The sequence below is a fragment of the Argentina anserina genome, chromosome 7 (assembly GCF_933775445.1).
Source record: "Argentina anserina chromosome 7, drPotAnse1.1, whole genome shotgun sequence".
In the NCBI taxonomy this organism is placed as follows: domain Eukaryota; kingdom Viridiplantae; phylum Streptophyta; class Magnoliopsida; order Rosales; family Rosaceae; genus Argentina; species Argentina anserina.
In genome coordinates, this window is record NC_065878.1 from 14,733,364 (window position 1) to 14,758,818 (window position 25,455).

A 25,455-nucleotide genomic window follows, 5' to 3' on the forward strand; every position below is an offset into this window, starting at 1 on the left:
AAAGACTAAAATTTATAAATAAGAACCAAATGATGGCAAATTGTCACATGTCATGAAATATTTTACTTTTTTTACCTCTCTTTAACCCATAGTGTTTGATATTATCAATGAATATGTTATCTGCTACTGTCGATTATAAAAAAAAACTAACTACTACTGTCGACTATAAAAACTAACTGCTACTGTCGAATTAAAAACTAGCTGTTACTGTCGACTTGAAATATATATGATACTGTAGACTATGAATCTAATTGCTACTGTTGACTTGGAATGTACTTGCTACTGTTAACTATAAATCTAGCTGCTACTGTCGACTGAGAAACTAACTATTACTGTGGTTTTTGGTGAGCAAAGCAAAATTTAAAATTTCTCAAAACATATGCAATATGGTACTTAAATGAAAGCCCATGACATAATGAACAACTTTATATATTGGCACAACTCCAAATTGCTGCTGGTTTGGCCGTAAAACTTAAATTTGCCGGAAAAAAAAACTAAAAAATGAGGAGAGAGAATTTATTAGATTTAAGAGTGGTATTTGATAATTTTTACGACTATAAATGTATTTTGGATATTTTTATATTAATTAATTAATCAGTTTTATTTTACTTATTTTTTGGGTTTGGATTTATGTCCTATTTTGTATGAAATATGAAAAATTAGTTTTTAGTTAATTCAAATGTGATCTACTACCATTAAGTAATATTAAAAAAAACTACGGGTACGTGAGTAGAGTGGGACAACTTCAATTAGTACATTGTATTTTCCAAGTGCAACTTCGATCGGTCGTCTCATAAATTTCATGAGTGAAAATTTTATGAACTGTACATGACAAATTGCTTGCTCTAACATTTGGTGAACTTACTTTCTAATACATCAAAACCGCACATGACGTTTTAATCTTGACCTAATTTAAGTACACACCGTTACAAACTCTGTTAATATTGTGCTTTCCGTCAATAGTTGAAAGGCAAATTCATCTGTTTCTAAATAGATGCAAGAAGAACATCGACGAGCTCCCTATCACTCTACATTCCTATCTTCGATTGAATCTTCATGAACCTACTTCAATTCAGTTAGTTACATATTGATGGGTTGTTCTTTCTCGGGTAATTAACTTTGAGTTGCTTCTCCTTGATAGTCCAAAAAGAGGACACAGCTTGAAAATGATACATATATAAATGGGTGAATGACAAACCCATATCGTACAAGCATCCTAATGATTAAAATCGCACAAGAGCAGATGCGGCGACGTCGTGGGGGTGGGAGAGGCAGGAGTCGCGACGGTTTTGGAAGACGACGACGGAGGAGACGGTGGTGACAAAGTCGGTGACGGAAGGGAAGTTAGGGGTGAGGTGGACGCCGATGGTGAGAGTGATAAAGAGGGCGCCCCTGAAGAAGAGCATCTTGTTGTGGCTGAGATGATAACCGGCCATGCCCATCGGAACTAGAACCACCACACAAGCCGCCACCACTCCCAATCCAACTGCTCTGATCATCTCATTTTTATTTGCTTTTTTTTTTCGTTTGTCTGTTAAATATGTGGTTTCTATTTGCAAGGGGAAGGGGATTGCACTCTCGCAGTCGTGGCGAACTTACATCGCGCTGGATGGGATTATGGAAAAGGGTTGGGTCAGAGAGAGAGAGACTATGTTACCCCTTAACAAATGAATAATTACACAAAATTCACGGAGAGATAGACGGTAGGTACAATTATTAGGTCGAGTTCTAGAAATCGTGTATTGTTTTGAAGTTAATAAAACTAAATTACCATTAATTTAGAATAAGTCATTTATCAGGTACGGTTCTTAAAATTTTCACATTTCATGAAGGTAATCCAGTAATCCAGTGGCAGATTTTCTTGCCAAATGCCAATTATTTATTATTATCATCTACTAAGCGTGTGGGACTCAACCCCTCCTTTCACTTCATCTATTCGTAATACGGGTATATGCCGTCCCTACGGTCTTCCTTATTTTCGTTTGTACTAATGTTTTCTAGTTGCGTGATGCAGTAGTTCTATAAACAAAGAGCAAGATAGACAAATGCCGGCAACTCGTATATATGACATGGTGTTCATATATAGTCATTTTTTTCTATGGCCATACTACTTCTGTGAAGTGTGACAGTACTCTACCCACAACGTAATCCAGAGATGTATGATATATATAAAATTATGCATATCAAAAACGTAACATTTTACAGATAAATGCATTACCATAGCTGCAGTCGTTGGTGGCCAATAAAAGATGGTTTATGTCCGAATGTAGGACTACACATATGCTAGCTTTAAGTTTTAACGAAAAGTAGTTTAATTAATATCAATCAAGCGGAAAGTATTCCAAAAATAAAATAAAATTACAAGGGGAAAACATGCGGGCGTCTCTGTTTTTTGCGGAGCTACCTGGAAGGGGGAAAACTAGAGTTTCCGCACAAGCATGGCGGCGCCATGGATCGGTGATCGTGGGTGGCGGCGAGCAGTTCCTTTGCTGGTTCGGCAACCCTTTGATTGCCTCAACGCAGATCTCTCCGATCACAATTGGGTCTCTTCTGAGTGTGGTTCGACATCGGAGGTGCTGCCAATGTTCCTCTTTGCAGGTCAGAGAGGATTTTAATGGAGATTGAGGGCGTCGAGCTGCGACCTGGAATGAAGATAAACTTGTTGGCTGGGATGGTGTTATGTCTTAGTGGCGTCAGACACTTGGCTGCGGCAAAATTAGGACTTCATTAGGGGCTGATGCAGATGGTAGGGAAGAGGCGTCGGCTCTCTCTTGGCTGGGTATGGATCTGGGTCTTTTGGTCTGGTTTTGAGCTCAGCCATGGAGGAGTAGATGACCAGAAGTCGGAGGTGGTTCCACCAGAGGCACTTGCAGTTCCGGGCTCATTGGGCTGGCTTAGGGCTTGGGCCTGGACCTTGGTTCAGCTTTGGTGAGCCTTGGTCTGCTTTTGGGCCAAGAAAATAGTTGCTGGGACAGCTGGGTTGGATGCTACTATAAGCACTCCTACTATGTGGGAGTCGGGTGAGGCGTAGATATTAGACGTTCGCCTCTTAAGTCTTAACTTAAGCTATTGGGTACATATCCTTATGTTCTACTCTGGATATTATTTGTTGCACACCAATTGCGGTCCTTAGACGACAGTAGTATCTTCTATAGGAGTTAATGGATTGCTCGATTTGTGGTGGGTAGCCATAGGTTTTTGCACTTATTCTATAATGAAGGTGACTTTCATTGGTTTGACGTTTGTGCCACAACTGACCTTGGTATAAGAACTCTTTTGATGTATGTGCCTTCTGGCCAATAATGAGGTTATCCTATCTCTCCATTTGGAGAATGTTCAAAAACAAAAGATCAATCAAGCGAAAACGGTAGAATTCATGCTAGTAATTTTGAGGACGTTTTACCTACTCTTTTTAAACATTTCCTCTATATCATATATGTACAAAGCTAACTTCATGCATTGCAAATGTTCCATACAAATTTTTTTTTGAAGAAAACTTCCATGGCAGATATGTTTAGGCTTAATTGGGATGGTAGAAATAGAATGAATAGAATCAACCTCTCTTTCCATTAGGTACAATTCTACATCACTAAATTTGGCCCAAACAAGCCCAATAATATCAACCAAATTGCAACACACCAAAGTACGTACTGTATATGACTTTCACTACCTCTGCCGTTTCTTCCCCGATTGATCTTATCGATGCCAAGATATATGGATATGATGATTATAATCCTCCATCATATTTTCTGGACGTCAGAATGTTAGATGCCTGTCCAATTCTTAACCGAAGGGAGCTAGGGATGCCTCCTAGCTATATCATGTCCAATTACGCAAGCAAGCTATGTTCTCTACTCTCTAGGTTACTAATAAGAATGATATACATTCCGAATTTCCAATGAAGAATTTGATTGCGATTGTGTAATTAAATTTTAATCTTAAACATCCTTTTTGTACAATTCAAAATTGATGGAGAAATAATTATTCAATCTAATCCGATTGCATTGGCATGAACTTGACTAAGCAGGAAATGCAATTTCCATTCATTCAAACCAGACTGGCTAAAAGTAATGATTATGAACATACAGACTTTCTGTTACGTACATCTGATTCTCGTCTAATTTCACTATTTAATGAAATTTATTGTTTGTCACACACTCATAGATGCATTTTTCCCAAGTGAGATAAACACGAATTTATGAATAGATACAGTGAACACCTAACATTAATGTTTTATGAGTTGGTCGTAGTTAAGGTTCTCATCTGTACTTTCTAAACGCACAAATAAAGATAAAAAAGAAATCACCTATTTTAATTTATAGGAAAATAATGCTTTTCCAAATAACATTTGGTGCAGTATATATAGAGTGATGCTGTGGATTGAGACTAAGAAGCTCATTTCCCAAGAATAATTTACATATATCTATATTTTAACATTAGAAACTAAGATTTTGATAATTAATTAAGTACATTATAACCAATCATGCATACTAATTCAGTCTCACAAGTCACATAACCAAAAGGTTGTTCTTTTTGTATTTTTTTATTGATTGAACTCATATATAAAAAAACTAATATGTTGTGAGTTAAACTCACAACCTACTATCTTACAAAGGGAGACTAATGCCACTAAACTAAATGGTATTTGTTGTTATAAAATACACTAATTTGGATTGACACTATGAATAATTTAGTGAATAAAATGGATATAAAATTTGTGAATTGATAACATATGCCACACATCTGTGGACGCAACAACGTATCGTTTACATGTAGCTAGACAAACAAAAGGATATGAAATTTAAAAGATATTAATCAACTCTAAATGACAATATTGCATATGCATAGTTTGAGAAAATACTAGTACGATCAGATTCACAACCTATGAGAACTCTTATTTAGTCCATTGTTTGGAATAGGCATTAGCCTCACTAAACATAAAACATAACATGCACTGTGTATAAACCCAAAATGACTTTATCATAAACAGTACTCAAACTCAAAACATGGAACGTAATAAGACTTGAAATTAAGGTTCGACATTATTAATTCATTGCGTTGGGGTTCAATTGGGAATATGAACTATAAGGAACTAGCCTTCACAGGCCTTTTCATCTTCCTCCTTCTCTTTCGGCCGCATGAGTTGCTCCCATCATCCTTTTTTTCATTTACGTCCATAGAAGCAAACTGATTCTCAAAATCAGCTTTTGGTGATGGAGGAGCGTCTTCTGGAGTCGATGCATTAGTAGAGGAAGTAGCAGCACCAATTTCAACAGTAATACTTTTTGCAACCTCTTCCTCGGCTTTTTTTCTTCTATTATTCCCGTACGTTGGAGAAAAAATCGAGTAGTATACAAAATCATCAGGCTTCGAGGACGAACCCTTTTTCGCCTTAGCCTCAGGAGCCATTACGGGAGCCACCCTGGGCTTCTTGACAGTCGAGGACTTGGGAGCATTGCTAGTAGTTTTGTTGCTGCTGTTATTATGGTAACCCCTAATAAGAGTCAGGTGGTGCTTGCAATATGAGTACTCTTCCTTCACTTCATTCCTACAATTCCATTTTTTTCCATCGTTCTTTTGACAGATCCTTTTCTTCTGAAACCCAATTTCACTGCCGTCACCAACCTCTTCACCCTCTTCTACGTCCATAATCACTTTGTCAATATCCATCTGGGATGGCAACGCAACACTGCATATTATCAACATGCATATCAGACAACTGTCACAACACTACACATTCTGACCCGATAACTTCGAACGGTAATAATTAATAAAAACGATATAAATAATAAGATAATAGAGAAACCGAAAACCCTAACACTTGATGCAGTACCAGATCGAATATATTATATTCATTTCGAGTATTATAGAATCGGGGTTACCTTTTTGTAGCCCCAATAGTACCACTCCCGTTCACGTCCAGATCACCCTCAGCTTCCCGCTACACCACACCAAAAAGAAGAGCCAGCTAACGAGTATCAGAAATGCGACAAATCAGTAACCTAATAGAGCGTAAAGAGCACAACTACACGATTGACAGTGTGAAATTTTAGGGCTTTGAAAGAACCCTTATGTCGTGAATGAACAAGAGAGAGAAAACCCTAGTGGTGAAGATGCATGCGGAGGAAAATGAAATCGAGAAAAGGTTTTCGCAGATCTACAGAGAAACTGAAAATGAAAAGAAGAACAAGGTAAAACAGATTGACTGACCTGGCTTACCTCAGGAAGGGGACTGACGTCCCACCGAGACTGATTCAGGTGGCAGATATGTGGCTGGAAGTCCTCCGCAGCTGCGTTGGAGCAGTAAAGCAGAGGTGAGACCTGAAGGTTCTTACGAATTCGCACCATCTTCAGTGATCTAGCTAGCTTTAGGTAAATAGCTGGGGGGGGGCGGGGGGGGGGGGGGGGGAGATGGAATTATCTCTCTTTATATATCTGAGAGAACACGGAGAGGGTCGTAGTGTTTTTCTTTTGGGTTTTTCTGCTGCTTTTTTCTGTCTCTGTTTCTCTCCTGGGGTTTTCAGACTGGGAAAATAAGATGGGGGTTAGTTTTGGGTCTACAGATCTCAGTAACTCTCACAGTGCTGGGAATATATACCCTTTTTGGATAATTAATTTCCATTGCCTTCTCAGCTGTTCCTGGGATTCGTTTTTTCTTGGTCGATTTTGGCCTTGTGTGGAGGAGTGCAAGATGAGGACGTGAGGGCTCAATGCCAATGTGAGTAGTCATTTACCCTCACACCTATTACTATATCAAGTATTTTCATTTCCAAATATTTCAATTTTTCCCACTTACTAAAAATGAACCGAAATAATGGACATACTCCTATTTTGATCTTAGTAAAAAAAAAAAAAAATTCTTAAACACATATTGTTGCTACAAATTCATTTCTAACACTTTTCTTGTTATTGTATATGGAGTCGGCAGACGGGAAGTTTGGTAGGTGATCGATCAGATAGCTTGCAGAATTAGTTTGTGCTTGTGAGGATTTTCTATATATTGTTAAATTCATGGTGATGAAGGCGGTTAATTGGCGACCCAATTGTATGAAACATATATATGCATGTAGAACACCCTATGCCATAAATCTGCAAAACTACTACTCACTGTAACCTTTTTGGCGCATTGCGTCTTTTGAGTCAGTTGGGAAGTTGATTGTAACAGTTGATACTTGATAAATAGAAACTAGCTAGCAAGTGTCGATCTGTACTTCTATAGTGAAATTGCGTTAGGTATTTAACTGTAAATGTGTTTTTACGGCAAAAAATGCAGCTGTTTGGTAAAACCGCGAAACCAATTATTTAACTGCACACCATATCATATCCACCCGAATACTACAGGCATGTTTTAAGGTAGTACGTAGAACATTAAAAGAGGTTGATAAGACTACTTTGTACATACAGTATATATGTATATGTATATGGGGAAAAAGATAGGGTAGAACATAAAAGTACGTACTGTTTAAATATTGTGGTATAGAATGCCATATTAATCGAATTTAAAGCTAGCTAATGATATATATATATAGAGAGAGAAATTAAAGATCTTTTTCACCGATTTCGGTATTTGATATCTTTCCAAAAACAAATTGCCAGTCTTTGATCACTGGTTGCCGGACCTTATTGCTGTCCTCAAAATCTCACCAGAACTTATCAAAGAAGGCTCGGCAATATGTTACAGTCAAATCTCGATAAATGAATATTTGATAAATTAATAATTTTGTTTAAGAAATAATTTTCTCCGGTCTCGATTTTGGACCAATGTATATTACTAGGAACCTTGGTAAATGTATAAGATAATATATTTTTTGAAATATTTATGTCTCATTGAATATATAAAGTAATAATTAATTTAATAAAATTTAAAAATCAGTTAAAATTTAATAATTGATCAAATATATAAAATGAATAGTGAATAAAATTCATAATACAAATTAAGGAAAGTAATTATTTAAACTTATCATTTTAAAGTTACTTTTAGCTATGAAATTATACCAAAAAGTGAATAAATATAGAATCCTAGCTAAAATAGACATAGTAGTCAAACTAAATGATTATCATTAATTCAACTGGAATAACAACAAAACTCTCTATAAATCAGTAATTTATTAATTTATCGATCAATAAATTAATAAATTATTCATTTATTGATAGTATAATAATTCCGTTAAAGTAAAATTTCTTATGGTCCCGACATTATTTATTTATAGAGGTTTTATTGTATTAAGGTTCATCCCCCATCACACCCACACATACACTAAAGTTAATTTAATGAAAATAGGTGACGATTATTTTTAGAAAAGTTCATCAATTCATATGATAATTAAAACAAATTTTGTTTATGGAATAAAAATACAACATAAACTAAATCTAAAAACCCCTAATACAAATTAAATCAGAATAAAAAATTCTAATGGTAAAATGATGCCGAAGCGTCCTAGAGCAGTCGGGGATCCACAAATTCACCACCGCAGTGCTACGTGAAAACCTGGATATCGGTCTATGGCTCCAGAAAGAGTGGAGTTGTCATTGGATAATTGGAGTTTTGTTTTAAATGTGTTATTTTTAGTTTTAAAAACAATATTAAATGCGTCTTGAGGAATTATTTTATAATTTGAGACTACCACCTAAAATACTATTATTAGTCAATCCAATGGTCATAAGCATCCAAACAAATCCAAGCACAAAAATATAACTAGAGAAGCTGGATAATATCTAGGACTCGTGAATGGGCCGGGTCAGGCCTTAATAAATTTAAATAAGTGTCGGGCCGGGTATTTTTACAAATACGAAGATCCAAGCCCGTCCAGCTAAAGCGGGCCTTGCGGGCTTTTGTGGGCCGGGCAGGGCATTGCGGACTTGTATTAGAAAAAAATATAATACTCTAATTTAAAAGTTTGAAACAATAAAATAAGTATTAGAAAACATTCTTAAAAAAAGTCACAAATAAATTCTAGTTTCAAAATATTGTCGATCGACACTAATAGATGTGATCGATATATATATTTAGGGACCCTGTAAAAAATTTAATCCAATTCGGACTTTGTTTAATCGTTGAAATTATCGGTCAATAAAAAAAATGCGTTTTCACATAATAAAACCCCATTGACCGAAGATTTGCCAAATGGTTTTTCTCGTTGCGACCACGCACGATCGGTGACAAAAATTAGATGATTTCAAATATGTAAACATTTTTCCGCATTCGCATCTTGGTAATTGGTCTCCCCTTATAGCATATTAGTGTTGTTTTTGGTTTACCGGAAATTCCGACGGTCAAACGAGGTCCGAATTGGATGAAATTTTAAAATGATCATTAAATATATATACCAATCACATTGAATGGTGTCGATCGATTCCGAGAAGTTTCCTTCATATAGTCGCTTCATAATGCGATAGTTTTATTATAAACCTAATAAAAAGGTTATAATACATTAGTGGACACTTCGGCGATCGACAACTCCAATTCAAAATATGGTCGATCGACACCAGTAGATGTGATCGGTATATATATTTAGGGAACCCATAAAAATTTCGTCCGTTTTGGACATGATTTGACCGTTCGTACCAACGGTCAACTAAAAAAAGGCGTTTTGACATATTAAAACCCCATTGACCGGGGTTTTGCCAAATAGATTTCTTAGTTCGACCGCGCACGATAAGTAACAAAAATTAGGTGATTTTATATATGCAAACAGCTTTCGGCATTAGCATATTTGTAATAGGCCCTCCGTTATGGCATATTAGTGGTGTTTTCGATTTACCGAAAATTCTAACGGTTAAACGAAGTCCGAATTGGATGAAATTTTTACAGGGTCACTAAATAGTAAATATATATACCCATCACATCGTCTGATGTCGATCGATTCCAATAAGTTTCTTTCATATAGTCGCTTCATAAAGTGATAGTTTTATTATAAACCTAATATAAATGTTATAATACATTAGTAGACACTTCGGCGATCGACAACTCCAATTCAAAATATGATCGATCGACACCAGTAGATGTGATCAGTATATATATTTAGGGAACCCGTAAAAATTTCGTCCGTTTTGGACATGATTTGACCGTTCGTACCAACGGTCAACTAAAAAAAAGGCATTTTGACATATTGAAACCTCATTGACCGGGGGTTTGCTAAATAGATTTCTTCAATGCGACCGCGCACGATTGGTAACAAAAAATAGGTGATTTCAGATATGCAAACGGCTTTCGGCGTTTGCATATTGGTAATAGGTCATCTCTTAGGGCATATTAGTGGTGTTTTCGATTTACCGAACTTTCTGACAGTCAAACGAGGTCCGAATTTGATGAAATTTTAAAATGATCACTAAATATATATACTGATCACATTGGATGGTGTCGATCGATTCCAATAAGTTTCCTTCATATAGTCACTTCATAATGTGATAGTTTTATTATAAACCTGATATAAAGGTTATAATACATTAGTGGACACTTCGGCGATCGACAAATCTAATTCAAAATATGGTCGATCGACACCAGTATATGTGATCGGTATATATATTTAGGGAACCCGTAAAAAATTCGTCCGTTTTGAATATTGTGCGACCGCACACAATTTGTGACAAAAATTAGGTGATTTCAGATATGCAAACGACTTTCAGTGTTCGTATTTTAGTAATGGGTCTTCCCTTATAACAAATTAGTGTTGTTTTCGGTCTACCGAAAATTCCGATGGTCAAATGAAGTCCGAATTGGATGATATTTTAATAGGGTCACTAGATATATATACCGATCATATCGACTGGTGTCGGTCGATCCCGAGAAGTTTTCTTCATATAGTTGTTTCATATTGCGATAGTTTTATTTTAAACCTAATAAAATATGTATGTATAATATTTTATTATTTGGCGGGCTTTTACGGGCCAGACCTTGTGTGCTTTTAGCGAGCTGGGCCGGGTTTCACACCTCTAATTTAAGCCCGGCCCTCTACCCACGGAAGCGGGTTTTGGTGGATTTTCTCGCGGGCCGGGTAAAAGCCCGTCGGGCTTGCGAGACTCTGCGGACTTTTCGAATCCGTGGGCTAAATGATGAGGCCTAATAATATTACTCGATTTTAGCTGAGAACCGTGTAAGGGTGAAAAAATTGAGATTATTGGATTAAGTACAAATTATTTGGGCCGACTTCAGCCCGAACCACCACACACATACCATCAACATGCCTCAAACTCTCAGAGGCTCAGATAAATATATATTACTACATAAGAAAACACACCGTAGTTCTAAGAATCAGATCACTTCTCATGTTGTGATGGAGGACGACAACTGTATCGTCATCTCCTCCATCCGTGCCTTCCCTATATATACTCCCCCATAATTATAGCATTTCACTCCCTGCAAATTTGAACAAGTACTTCAACATTTTTGCATTCTGATTGCCCTGCATGTGCTTAGGTTGATATTCATCCCCTGAAAGTCTTGAAGGTCCATCTTAAACGTGCTAAGATGGGGCTTCAAGATAATGCGAAGAAGATGCAGCAACGGCAGCAGTACAAGAACTTATGGCATACCGATTTGATGGGCACCATCAAAGCCGATACTTGCTGTAAGTGGTGATTATTATTGCATTATTTGGTTTATCTGTTGTTTTTGTGTTTTCGGGGAATGTGGGGGAAAGGAAAATGATAATAACTAAGGAAATTGAAGAATGCTGGCGGTTGAAACTGTGTGATCATCCTTAACATGAGGGCAAGACTACTATTTTAATTGAATTATCTTTCTCTGGTATGGTGTTTACGCAGTTGTCTTTGGTTTCTAAGAATGTGAGGGGAACGGGAAAAATGTAGACTCTGCGAAATGTGAATTAAAAAAAAAGAGAGTAAAAGATGAATTTGTTGATGCTTGATGACTTGATCACCATCAAAATAAAACTGCCATGAATATAATTGTGGGGAGGTTTATTGGTTTCTGTTTGCTTTCGGGAATGTGGGGGATAAGTAGGAAAAAAATGTTGATGCTTTGATCATCATGAAAAATTGAAAATAAGGCTACTACAACAGAAATACCACGCACATTTTTTTGTTATGGTTCATTGGTATTTTATGATTGTTTATGTGAATTGGAAAAAGGGAATTTTGTGGCTTCTGAGAAAGGAATACAAGAGAATGGAATGCTGAATGTAACCCAGGACTCTATGATCATCATTAAAATGAGGCTAATATGCATGTTTAGATGGGATTCACCAATGTTTATGGCTATTTGGCCGGAATTCGGTTCTAGAGAATGTGAAGTGAAAGAAAACATTGTGAGTGCTTAGAAATTCAAGACAGATGTTTCAGTCATCATTACTATCTGCTGGATTCTATCATTATTAAGTTGTGCGGTTACTTTGTCTTTGGTTACCGAAAAGGTGAATGAAACAAAACAATGTGGCAGGCTAGAAAGTGTATGAACTATGAACTAACGAGAGTGAATGGCAGAATCTTTATTCAAATGGTTAAATTTCATTGTGCTATTTTTTATGCATGAATTTTGATAGTTCTTTTTGATGTGCATCTGATCTAATCTTCAATTTCCCTTTTGTACTGTTTGTTGTGCAGTTTGCTGCTTTGCTTGTTTCTGGTAAGCATTATTCTATTCAATTGAGTCTGAACTGATGATTTATTTGCTTCTTGTAATTTGCAATCTAATTGTTCTTTTTTACATCATAGCGGTTATTGTGCTTCTTACAAGTAAGGAAACGAGCTCTTTATGATGATATGACAAGGTAACTAACCTGCATTTCTAGACATTTCCCCAAAGCATATTGACTACAATGGTTATGTCCAACTTATGCTTAACATTCAAGCTGTTGGATGGCTATTGTTTGAGATTTGAGAAAGGAGTATCTAGTATCTACTGCTTGATATATCTCTTCTGAGGTAGTTTGAGATGTAGTCTCAGATATATATGTTTTTCTTCTTCTCTGTTACAGGTACCGATGCTGTGCTGGATATATTCCATGCAGTGGAAAATGCTATGAGAGTAAATTCCCTGAGTTTTGTCTCGTCATGTAATAACCCGATTTTTCGGGACAAGTTAAAAGACTACTTCTAAGTTTTTAAGTTCTCAAAAATATTAAATTGTGTTCGTTCCGTGTTGTGACGTCGGAAGTCGAAAACGAATACGTATTAGAATGTTTAATTCGAAAAACGTTACGTTTCCGAACGAATTTATCGACTTTTATTTCGTCGCTCGGTTGTGAAAACTTTCTTCACGGAAGTTGTAGAGCTCGTCGATACGAGTTCGTGGATATGTGACGCGTTCGAATCGGACGTCGGAGGTAAAAGTTATTAACGTCGGAAGTTAGTTTCCGATTTGGAAACTAGTATAAATAGGTAATTATAGGATTAGGGTTTCCTTAATCAGAAACCCTCATCTCACTTCTCTCTCTCTTCACTTCCGCCGCACACCTTCTCTCACCCTCGGATCTCTCTCTCTCCCCCGAAACCCCATCTTCCTCTCCTTCACGATCGAACACTCTCACCCACTCTCTCTCTCTCTTTCATTTGCTCTCTCCCCGAAACACTCCCCCTCACCTCGAAGAATTGCCCCAGCGATCTCCCACACAGGGCTGCCGTGACGTGCACCGCTCGGCTCAACCACGTCGCGAGGACCACAGCTGCCATCCTTCAGCTCGCCTGCTCGAGACTCGCCGCCGTGAGGACGCCCGACGTTGCCAAGCTTCTGCAAGTTTCGGCAACGATCTTCATCTCCACCATCGAGCTCCAAACGAGCTTTCCATCATCAAATTGAGGTGAGATACGTGCTAGGATGGATTGTGTGTTTGTTGTGTGATGTTTTTGGTTGATTTGGGAGGTTGTTGGTGGAGATCGGAGGGAGAGATGGAAGGGGAGGTTACCGCCGCTTTAGGCGGCGCGTGAGGTTAGTAGGAGGGGGTACGAGGCGGCGTTAGGCCGCGGGGAAGAGGAGGAAGAAGAAAAGGAGAAGAATGGGGCGGCGGTGGCATCACACGCGCCTTGGTTGGCGTCGGCGCGTGGGCCCCACGCGCGGCCGGCCGGAGGTGGCGCGTGTGCCACACGCGCCGCCGTGTGAGGCGGTGTAATTAGTTTTGACTGAAAGGGTATTTTGGTAATTTACTGTGTTACGGTAAATGTAAATGTAATTTTTATTTACTACGGTAAAATGTAATTAAATTTTACCTTCGGTAAATGTAAAAAGTAATTTGTAAAAGGGTAATTTAGTAAATTTTATTTACTGAGTTTGTATTTACATTTAAATCGTACGTATACGTACCGAAATACGTATTAATATTTATACATACAGAAATACGTATTAATATTTATACGTACATAAATACGTATTAATATTTATACGTACAGAAATACGTATTTAATATTTATACGTACAGAAATACGTATTAATATTTATACGTACAGAAATACGTATTAATATTTATACGTACAGAAATACGCATTATTATTTATACGTACAGAAATATGTATTTAATATTTATACGTACAGAAATACGTATATAGTACTTATACGTACAGAAATACGTATATAGTACTTATACGTACAGAAATACGTATTAATTGAGTATTGTACAGTAACCGTGAATAGTAACAGTGAACAGTAATTTCGTAAAACCGAAAATTGCTGAACAGTAACCGATTATTACTGTTTCGGCATTTAAAGGTTTGCGAATCGATTCTAAATGCTTGTCTTATCTTTTTAAGGTGATCGCTAAATCGAGGAAAGGAATTATCATCGGAAATTGTGGATTTACGCTCGAGTCTATAAGGTGAGTAAAATCTCACTGAATTACGAATCTACCCTCGTGGTGATTCAACATTTTTGCGAGTGTGTTTATCAAATGAATTACAACATGTATATAATTTAGTGGACTACATATATACAGTATAATGGTAATAAGTACATATATATATATATAGTTCATTAAATTACGTACTGTTATTAATTCATTAAAAATAGTCATTTTCGATGACGGAAGTTTGTGAATTGAGCATGTGTGATGAAATATGACATGTATAGGATATAGTGGACTATATATATATTGTATAAATGGTAAATAAGTACGAATATATATAGTTTGCTATATAATATACTGTTATGATTTTATTGTGATTCTATTGAGCATGTGATTTGAATTGTACAATATGATGTGAGATTATTGTACGTGATTTTTAACATTGAGATTGTTAAAATGTGAATTGTCTTCGGACCTGATTTTTGGTACAATATGATGTGAGATTATTGTACGTGTTTGGCAAGTCGAAACCTAGCCTTTGGCCGGGCGAAAGTTACGATACAGTTAGAGCTCTAGTCTGTCTGCCATAGTACTGCATGAAGGTAACGGGTGGTTATCTGCTCATGGGTACTCAGCTTGTTGTGGATGTTGGGTGGCGGGTGGTTATCCAACATCAGCGGTATACTAAGTGAGGGGTAACAGATGTGTACCAGCGCTCATTAGTTACCATTTTGTGAAAGTATTAGAGTAACCAGAGGGGTTGCTCGTTTTCTCATGATTTTCATTATACTGTGTTGATGTGGAGTCGTGTCTTTTATGAGACGAGAGTTATTTTAATATTTTACTCATACGAGCTGTAAAGCTTACCGGGTTTGTGTTGCAATCCCGGTGCACCAATTTCAATGGTGCAGGGGATACTTTCGCAGGTGCTGAGTAGTGGTGATTGAGTGACGACTCCGAAGACTCGAAGTCGATCACATCCAGTCGTGGTGAGGTTCCAGCGTGGATTGTGTGTGAGATTTGGTGTGATTTTATTTGTGAGGTTGTTGTGAGGATTATACAATTCCATTTGTTATATGTTGAATTATCATTTGGGGTTGTAATAATCGGCTTGACTGAGTTATATTTTAAACTCAGATGTGATCCGCTGCGACATTAAAATGATTTCGATTTCATTGAGATTATTTTGTGTTTAACGATTTTAAGATTTTGAGTTTTTAAGCTCGAAATTTTAGGGTCGTTACACGTCACTGAGGTATTACATGGATTTGAAGCTGCAAATTATGTTTCATTCATGGATTTATGGAAGTGCTCAATTATCTTTTCATTTTATATTTGGGTACTTATCGGTCTGTTCAGGTTTGCTGCTGCTTTGGACCTTCGGTTTCTTCAACTCGATATCTGCTACAAGATGAATTCAACATACAGACGACTCCTTGCGATAACTGCATCATTGTATGTTAAACTTTATGTTTTTCAATAACATAGTTTGATATGCCGGGTATTCTAATTCTTGGGAATTCAGTTTGTTTACCAAGTATTTAGGAGTCCAAGTCTTTAGGTTAAGTTGAGTAGCATTCTTGTTTTGAGCTCCCTAATGTTGTGCAAATGCTGTTTGGAGTGCAGTTTATATATATGTAATTGATACAGAGAAAATATGATATGTTTTTTGAGTCGCACTTTTCAGTAAGCTTTTAGTTGCAATTTTGTCTTGCTTTTTTACTGTAACCTTTATTTGTCTGTCTATGTTAATGTTTACAGTTTCTTTCTTTACCTAACATCTTAAGATACCATTTTCACTTCAACACGTACTGCATTTTTCCTGTAGGGATGTATGGTCGTCCTACAGCAAATTGCCTGTATATTCTCCATTATTGCTTGCATAACTGGAAGTGAAGAAATCAAGGATATTGCTGATGTATTGGGCTGCATTGCAGAAATGGTTTATTGCTCGTAAGCCCTTCATGTTCCCCTTCCCAGCTGCTCAGCTAATACCTTCATTAGCTCATCGATATCGTTTATCTGATTCTTTAATTTGTTCTACTTTTTCAGGGTCTGTGCTTGCATGCAGGTACGCAACTACTTAATAACCAAGCTAATTATAAAATGCACCTGAGCTTGGGGCACTCTCCTGTAGGGACCCAAGCTGCTCGTACTTAACTAGACCAGCATCTTAATTCAATGAGAAGTTCTAGCTATAACAGGTATTGTGGCCATTTGCATGTAAATTAATTTTCCTGTAACAAATATTGTCATGCAGACCCAGCACAAAGTTGAAATGGACAAACGAGACAACAAGTTAGATCCAGAGCCAGTTTGGGATTTCCTGTGAAGCAGCAAATGTCCCGTAAATAGATAAGTCTGTTCCTCCATAGCAGTAGGCAGAAGTATCCAACCCCTCTAGCCTGACTCCACTGTGAAAGATTAAAAAGTAGCATATATAGCTAGAATGTGGGAAAATAACCAGATGAGGGCTGCACGTACCCTTTTGGTATAGGAGGAAATTCCCTACTGTTTCGTAAAATCAGAGATTTGTAAATCTTCGTTATAGAGTGTTGATTTATGAAATGTAATGAAACAGAGAGAATGAAGAAGACGAAGATGAATGATTTCCAATGTTTTCTTCTATCTGAACAAAATCAGCTCAAAAGAGCTAAATAGCTAAGAAAAAAAATGCTAACTACATCATTACCTACCGAAAGGAGGAAAAAGTAACTAGAAAAAACCGAAGGAGAGGCTATTTGGGAGAGAAGTAAACATTAATTGAGGAGAATAACCATGAATTGAGGAGAAAGTGTGCAACCTTGGTCTCTATCCTTGCATGCCCTGCAGGCCACCACAAGCCATGCATAACTCCACACACCTTTACTTCAATACTCCCCCTCAAGCGCAGGAGAAAAACGAGAGCCAAGCTTGACCAACAATCTCTCAAATTGAACTGAAGGTAAAAGCTTGGTAAACACATTTGCCAACTTATCACAAAACCTAACATAAGCAGTGACAATAATCCCAGATTAAACCTGATCTCTCAAAAGTGACAATCAACTTCAATATGCTTGGTACGTTCATGAAAAACAGGTTAGCTGCAATATGCATAGCAGCTTGGTTGTCACAATGTAATGTGATAGTAAGAGCACATTGAATGCCAAGATCACAAAGCAAGGTTTTGAGCCAAATAAGCTCACAAGCACTGGATGTCATTGCTCTGTACTCTACCTCGGCACTAGAGTGAGCCACTACAGTTTGTTTCTTACTTTTCCAAGTCACTAAATTTCCTCCGACAAAGGTACAATAACATGTAGTTGATTTGCGATCAATTGCATTTCCAGCCCAATCTGAGTCAGTAAAACCTTCAAGCTTGAAGTGATCATGTTTATGCATTACAATCCCTCGAGTGATTGAACCTTTTAGATACCTAAGAAGTCTTTTTAAAGGATTATAATGATGCAAAGTAGGTGCATGCATGAATTGACTGAGCAAGCTTACAACACATGTAATATCCAGTCGAGTGATAGTAAGGTAAATAAGCCGGCCAACTAACCTTTGATAAGTGATAACATCATGAAAAGGTTTGCATGATGCCATATCAACTTCGTCTAACAGATCAATGATGTACTTGTGTTGATTTAGAAACAATCCTGAAGAAGATTGATTCATCACAATGCCAAGAAAATATCTAAGAGCGCCAAGATACTTGATGGAGAAGGCATCACGCAAGGTCTCTTTAAGGGCTTGAATTTCTTTAGCACAATCAAATGTAATAATAAGATTATCAACATAGACAAGAACCACAAGTTGTCCAAACTTTCCTCTTCAGACAAACAAGGATGAGTCGCCAACACTTCTTTTGAAACCACACTTGAAAAGAACTAAACTCAACTCAGCTTTGGTCACATAATAACTCCTGCATTTGAACCTGAGGCCTGGGACACATTACAACTGTCCCTATAGAACCGATGGTTTACAGAATCAAGATTGGTTTGAGTTGCACGGTGATCGACAGATGCAGTGTTTCATGGTAAAATCTACACGCCATATGACAATAGCAATTGAAGGTAATACGGCAAAAGCAATACAGGGTCTTTAAGTTACCCCTTGGAGTTTTACTATGATCCTTTTGGTCTCTAACTCTGTCAATATTATGTTTTGATGAGCATCTGATCTCTTTTTATATCTATATAGTGGTGTTTAGTACATATCAGCATGATTCATGTTCATGTAATTAAATCTTCAAATTTTGCTCTTGGAATATAATTTTGCAGGGTTTATGTGAATTAAATCATGCAGTTCTCTGTGCATTTTGCTATTGGTATATGGTTTCTGAAGTCAATGAGTCGTTTGAAGCTGGGATCTACTTTATAACATTATGAAGCTTTATGTGTTTTGTTCTCGAATGTGAACTGATGTAGAATTTTACACTAAGCTGGCACTTAAAATTATTGACATAAGCCAAGTATGCAGTTGCTACTTGCTAGGTAGCCTTTGGCGCCAGAGCATTGACATCCCAACTATACACTTTATTTGTCTGTTTAGTGCATTCCCCATTTATGAGTTGCAAAGTGGCAATCTGTGTATGACCATTTGGGGTAACACAGAGGAAGCCAGGTGGATGGATTTCTTTTCCTATTTGAGGAACTGGGATTGTGAAGCATAGTGTTAATTGGAATTGTGAGTATCTGAAATAACTGCGATGAGAGCCTGACATTTAAACAGCACAGATGACATCTCACAAATTCAAACAAGAGTAATTGAAATCCATCAACATGAGTTTGTTCACTGAGCCATAATGAGTGTGTCAAAAAGTAAAGATAATTACTAGGGAGAAATCTTACTCTAGACTTTACCATAACTTCAAGTAATATTCCCATATTAACTATTCAAATCTGAATTCAATCATGTGAAATCTTTTTTCTCACACAGCATAATTTATAGAAGATATTGGTAAAGTCCTTTAGAAGTCATTATCTACATAGAAGGTTAATGAACATGTGAAAAATTTCCTTCAAAGCAGGGTAAGAAAAATCCAACAGATAAAACAATCTCCATTACATCATACCAAATTATCAATCAACTTGTAATTAACCAATCAAGGCAGAGAGGTACAATTGTATAATTTTGTGCCATCATGACTCATCATCATGCCAAAACTTCATAATAGAAATAAAAATCTAAAGAACTCATAGAAAAATCTTCAAGATAAAAGTACACAAAAAGAAACTCCAGAATAATAATGCATTAATGCTTGTTACCAAACGAAATTCATTCATTCAAAAGCAATAAAATTCAATATTTTCCTTGTCAATCTAGTTGGATATAATTAAAATCCATTCAAAGTCATAATAAAGAGTGTTAGCATTGACTTGACTGACTCTGGCAACATCCAAAGCTCCAAACAAATACATGGGCTACCTGCCCAACAACATCAGCCTCCTCAATTTAATCACCATCTTTCAAACCCAGAAAATTGATACTTGGAAGAAGAAGAAAAAATTGATACTTGCAATCCCAGAAAAAAAAAAAAAGATAATCAAATTCTTACAACCCAGAACAAACATCTCAATTGAAAATGAAAAATCTGGGGTAGTATTTCTATTTCAATACTGGTAGCAATTATCAAAATATACAAAAACAAAAGAGAAACAATCCAAAAAAATTTTCTCTTCTTTTTGTTTTCCTCAAAAGTCAAAACTAGACACAACATTTTTCATGTATATACAGTGTTTTTTTCTCAATATCCTCAGCAGCCTCATCAAACCGAACCATACTCACTGTAAACATCAGGGTGGAGCTCCAGCTCCGACTCGGCGGCGGCGGCGGCTAATAGCCGGTTATTAAACTCCTCGCGGTCGTCATCAGGCACAAACGCCGTCCGGCAAAGCGGACACGTCTTCTGGTCGTGGTCCATCCAACGGTCCAAACACGACCGGTGGAAAATGTGCTTGCAATTCTTCAAGCATCTGATCTCGTCGCTGCCATCGAACTCGTGCAGGCAGACAGCGCAGCTCTCCGGCACCTCTCCGACAATATCCTCGAACCTGATCACGGGTAGAAATTCCCGCATCAGGAGAACCGAGGCGGGCGTCTGAAACCCGGGCAGGAGCTGTTGTGGCCGGGCGTCCGGCCAGACGCCCGCCTCGGTATCGAGTAAATCATAAATACCCAAGAATTGAAAGAGAGAGATAACGAAACTGCGGATGAAACCCAAGAGGGAGAGGGTGTGGAGGAAGAGGTTGGGGACGAAGACCTCTGTGTAACCCACTGGGAAGCCCATTGGTAGAGAGAGAGAGAGAGATGGGTTGGATTTGTAATGGTGGGAGCGTTTTATAGGGAAATTTTTGCTTAGAAAGTGGAAGCTTCTGTTTCGGCACTGCTGGGTTTTCCTTTCTTGGTTTGATAGTCTCCTTCGGCTGTGACGTAGACCCTTTTTTGTAGTGGTGTTTGATTGGGTGACGGTCTTGCACGTGTCACGTGTGGTATTAGGAAGGAGCTAGGAAGTGGGTTTAGTGAGTAATTAAGCTAGGTGAGAATTTGTCACGTCAATATTGACCATGTAGGCCTTATTAGGATATTTCATTAATCATATAAAATTGCGCATGCAGTTACTCTTATTTAGGACATTTCTTCAATTACATAGAACTATGTAGTTTTAGATTTTAGATTGTCACTCAATTCGGAACATATTCCAGTGTTAGAAGTATGAAAAATGTCGTGTTTATAAAATGCAATGAAATGGAGCTAATGATCGTGGGATATGACTTCTTCGTAGATTAATTTACTAACTCGAACATTATTAACTAGTTCAAGAACCGTATGTAGTCTTTCTTTTGTTGGACTAGGAGATGGATTAGTGTTGAAAGATTTGTGCATGGGATAAATGCATGTTGAAACACAATTAATTAGGAAATAATCAAAGTTTGAAGCACCCCTTATGATCGATAAGGTTTATGCCTGGGAAGGTCGACAAAGTCACAAGTGCAGAAGCAACCCAGCGACAAAAATCAATCTATATGGCATGATTGATATCGTCGGTGGTGCGTCTCCTGGCCAACCAACAATGCATGATGGCTAAACCATAAAATGCATTGCATGATATGATTTTGATATGCCTTGTCCAGCTTAGGAGTTAGGATTATATTCTATGTATGGCTCAAAGAGTTAGGCCGGCCTTCGTCAATTTGGATCGATGCAGAAACAAGAACAGTGCTTGCTAGCTCCTGTTAGATCATAAAGTTATATGATTGACATTCGAGAGACTTGATGTAAACCCTAATTTGGATCTGCCTGGTGCGGCATAGACACTCATGGTCCCAACTGCTCCTTCATCATATCATTGTCATTAGCCCTAGCTATCGTTTGGCCATGGACAACAAGTGGTCTAGTGTCCTAGTTGAATGTACCAATATTGCTCATGGACTCATGGTCATGTATAAATTGAAGAAAATGGTAGTCAATTAGGAGCAAGAAGTTTACTGAGAAATAAATATGAACAATAACAAATGTCACAGAATGCAATTAACTTGTGATTTGAAGGAGAGAACGGCTTTCTATCATATCAAACTCGTAAGCAACTGATGATTAAATGGAGGCTAATGCTTAACCAATATGTCAATGATCCCAACAATGTTTGATCCATGTCTCCCATTTCAGTGATTACAAAACCTCTCAAGCGTGCACACACCACAGGCTTAAATACATTCTTATCTCCTCTAGAATGTGTTCTTCTGCTTCATTGACCTTTACTTTGGTGTAGTCTAATGGAGTCCTCTTTGCCTCTTAGTGGTCCTATACCTTGTTTTTGTCTATCAACTAAACACCTCCTCCTTTCTTTTCAATCATCTTCTTGTGTGATTCATGGTGCAGACACCATTCTGCTCGATTCAGCTGTTTCATGCATCATCAGTTGTCCTTGTTGCTGCTTTCTCTTCTGTGCTATACTTTGTTTTCATCCAACTTGGATAGAGTAGAGCAAATTAAGAAGAGACAGACTTTTGCCGGTTATGTTAGGCATGTGAGCTTGTTTCTTAATTGTGAATTTGAAATTATTTATTTGAATATAATTGTAACATCGACAATTAGCATTCACATTTTTCTCTAACAAGAGATGATTCAATGATTTTTCGTGTTTTTCACCGTAATGACAGAAATAATGGAGTCGTTTCGAATTTGGGAGTGCGACTGCATTCCTATTCGATCATATCAATTCTCAAGTGTTATTGTGCATATTATTAATTTCAATACCATTTTGTGGATTCCTTTTCAGCTCCGCTACACAGAGATGGTTCCTAACAGGTTGTAAATATTGATGAAAGTCCCTACCCTTAAACATGCAATAATGCCAAATTGGTTGTCAAAGATTCTACCAGTTACTACCGCCATACCCTATATGACATAATTCCTTGTTGAATCGATAAGAGGGCTGTTGTGACGTTTTTGATGTTTGCAGTATGCTAGATGCTTAGACATTTTTAGTTCCAGCGAGCTAGCTAGAAGAGCTAGTAGAATAACCCTAGAATAGATGCTTCTTGGTTTGATTGCCTTCTATAAAACTGATCAGAATCCCATACAGGCAGTCTTCTTCTTTTGCTTATTCTTTGCTTCCAACTCTCTGCTTATTACACTAAACAGATGTTTTTTCTATGCGCAATGTCTTTGAAAGTCATCTGTAGGCAGGGCATCTTTTGTCTCTTCATTTTCATCAACTCGGTTTCATTCTTTGCTCATCCAACTTCATTTAGCTTCTACCCTGGTACAGAAGACATACTCTACGAAGGCGATGCCACGATGAACTCTGGATACGTTGAATTCAACCCACAATTTGACATATTTCGTGTAGGGCGGTGTAGTTATGCGAAACCTTTCCACCTTTGGGACTCTACTACAGCTCGGCTGTCACACTTCGAAACCAACTTCACATTCATGATAGACACTAACGGCGACAAACAATTCAGTGATGGATTTGCCTTTTTCCTTGCACCTTTTGGCTATCCAATCCCGCCTAACTCAGCCGGTGGTGATCTAGGAATGTTCAATATCACCAATCAATTCCAGACATCCCAAAACAAAGTTGTCCTGGTTGAGTTTGATACCTACTCAAACGATTGGGATCCTAAGGGACCTCATGTTGGGATTAATATAAATAGTCTTTCATCGGTCGTCAATGCTAGTTGGGATTTTAACATCAGTAAATCAAGAAAGGTGATATCTGCAAAAGTTACTTACAATGCTACCACCTACATGCTCACTTTGTTTTGGACATACAATGAAGCTACGAGGTATGATCATTCTCTTCCTTTCAAAATCGACTTACGTGATGTTCTCCCCGAACAGGTTGCGATTGGTTTCTCAGCTGCTACTGGAACATTCCCCGAAAACCTTATTATATTAACTTGGGAGTTCACGTCAGTTTCAGATTCTTTTGATGATATAAGAAGGAAAGGGAATAAGCGTGCAATGTTCTTGATAGCGGGGATGACTGCAGTTACGTTCATCGTTATAATGTTTGGTGTGGGCTTATATTGGTCAATGGTAAAGAAGCGCAAAACAAAGATCAAGGAATATGAAAATGTTTACTCCAATGCTGCAGTGCCCTCTATAAGTAAGCATCTCGAAACGCTAGCCTTTCCAAGACGATTTTCTTACCAAGAATTAGTTGCAGCTACCTTTGGCTTTGCAAATGACAGACGGCTAGGCCATGGTGGGTCAGGACAAGTTTATAGAGGAGTCCTACAAGATCTAGGCTGCTTGGTTGCGGTGAAGAGAATATTTGCCGGCTCTGAGCATTATGAGAAAGTTTTCATCAATGAAGTGAAAATCATAAGCCGCTTGATACATAAAAACTTGGTGATGTTTATAGGATGGTGTCATGAGCAAGGCGAATGTTTAGTTGTTTATGCTTACATGCCTAATGGCAGCCTTGATGCGCATCTATTTGGCCCCAGAACAACATTGCAATGGGACATCAGGTACAGAATAGCTTTGGGATTGGCCTCGGCGCTACATTATCTACACGAAGATGCAGACCAGTGCATCCTCCATAGGGATATTAAATCAGGAAATGTACTATTGGACAACGATTTTAACACTAAGCTTGGTGATTTTGGGATTGCTAAACATTTGGATCCTAATTTGAGGACTAGGACAACCGGGGTGGCAGGGACTTTTGGCTACATGGCTCCGGAATATGCTTTTCAAGGGAGAGCAAGCAAGGAGTCGGACATGTTCAGTTTTGGAGTGGTGGCTTTGGAAATTGCTTGTGGAAGGCAGACTTACCTAGATGGCGAATATCACATCCCACTGTCCGAGTGGGTTTGGCAGTCGTACCTAGCAGAAAAACTTATCGATGTAGCTGATGAGAGATTGGATATGAAGTTTGATCCAAGTGAAATGAAGTGCTTGCTAATTGTGGGATTATGGTGCACTCACCCAAGCAACAAGGAGAGGCCTAAAGCAGGACAGGTGATGAAGGTTCTTCAACATGAAGCGGCACTGCCGCAACTTGCACGTGATAGGCATCATGATCATCATCAATATAATGACTCTGTACTACCTGATCCGGTAACAATCTTGTAGCTTCATTCATCCTTGTAAAAGTTTGTTGCTACATTGCAATGAACTTAGTTACATAGTTCAGAAGCTGATAACCTCGTTGCAAGAATTAATGCCAGATATAGGAACTGATCGATTTGTTAGCATTAGTAGTTTAGTACTATCAATTCTGTACTTT

General features: G+C 37.7%; 3 protein-coding genes and 1 pseudogene across 3 annotated transcripts; 2 read left to right on the plus strand and 2 right to left on the minus strand.

Annotated features, from left to right (window-relative positions):
* Positions 1-5,082: 5,082 nt before the first annotated feature.
* On the minus strand, positions 5,083-6,348 carry LOC126803635 (uncharacterized). The gene is made up of 3 exons (XM_050531409.1): positions 6,220-6,348; positions 5,883-5,941; positions 5,083-5,689 (listed from the first exon to the last, which is right to left on the minus strand). The coding sequence occupies exons 1-3, from the start codon at positions 6,346-6,348 to the stop codon at positions 5,083-5,085; spliced, it is 795 nt and encodes a 264-aa protein (XP_050387366.1).
* Positions 6,349-11,467: 5,119 nt separating this feature from the next.
* LOC126803636 (uncharacterized) lies at positions 11,468-17,087 on the plus strand (annotated as a pseudogene).
* A 2,763-nt stretch (positions 17,088-19,850) lies between these two features.
* Positions 19,851-21,003, minus strand: LOC126803155 (brassinosteroid-responsive RING protein 1-like). Its single transcript, XM_050530917.1, has one exon. The coding sequence runs from the start codon at positions 21,001-21,003 to the stop codon at positions 20,482-20,484; it is 522 nt and encodes a 173-aa protein (XP_050386874.1). The 3' UTR covers positions 19,851-20,481.
* A 2,372-nt stretch (positions 21,004-23,375) lies between these two features.
* On the plus strand, positions 23,376-25,301 carry LOC126803638 (L-type lectin-domain containing receptor kinase IX.1-like). The gene has a single exon (XM_050531410.1). It carries the CDS (start codon positions 23,376-23,378, stop codon positions 25,299-25,301), a length of 1,926 nt encoding a protein of 641 aa, XP_050387367.1.
* The last annotated feature ends 154 nt before the right edge of the window (positions 25,302-25,455 follow it).

Coding starts and splice junctions, on each gene's coding strand:
- LOC126803635 (XM_050531409.1), bottom strand. CDS start 6,348: ATGGTGCGAATTCGTAAGAACCTTCAGGTCTCACCTCTGCTTTACTGC. Junction 5,942..6,219: donor ACGTCAGTCCCCTTCCTGAG/GTAAGCCAGGTC, acceptor GGTGTGGTGTAG/CGGGAAGCTGAGGGTGATCT. Junction 5,690..5,882: donor ACTATTGGGGCTACAAAAAG/GTAACCCCGATT, acceptor GATAATATGCAG/TGTTGCGTTGCCATCCCAGA.
- LOC126803155 (XM_050530917.1), bottom strand. CDS start 21,003: ATGGGCTTCCCAGTGGGTTACACAGAGGTCTTCGTCCCCAACCTCTTC.
- LOC126803638 (XM_050531410.1), top strand. CDS start 23,376: ATGTCTTTGAAAGTCATCTGTAGGCAGGGCATCTTTTGTCTCTTCATT.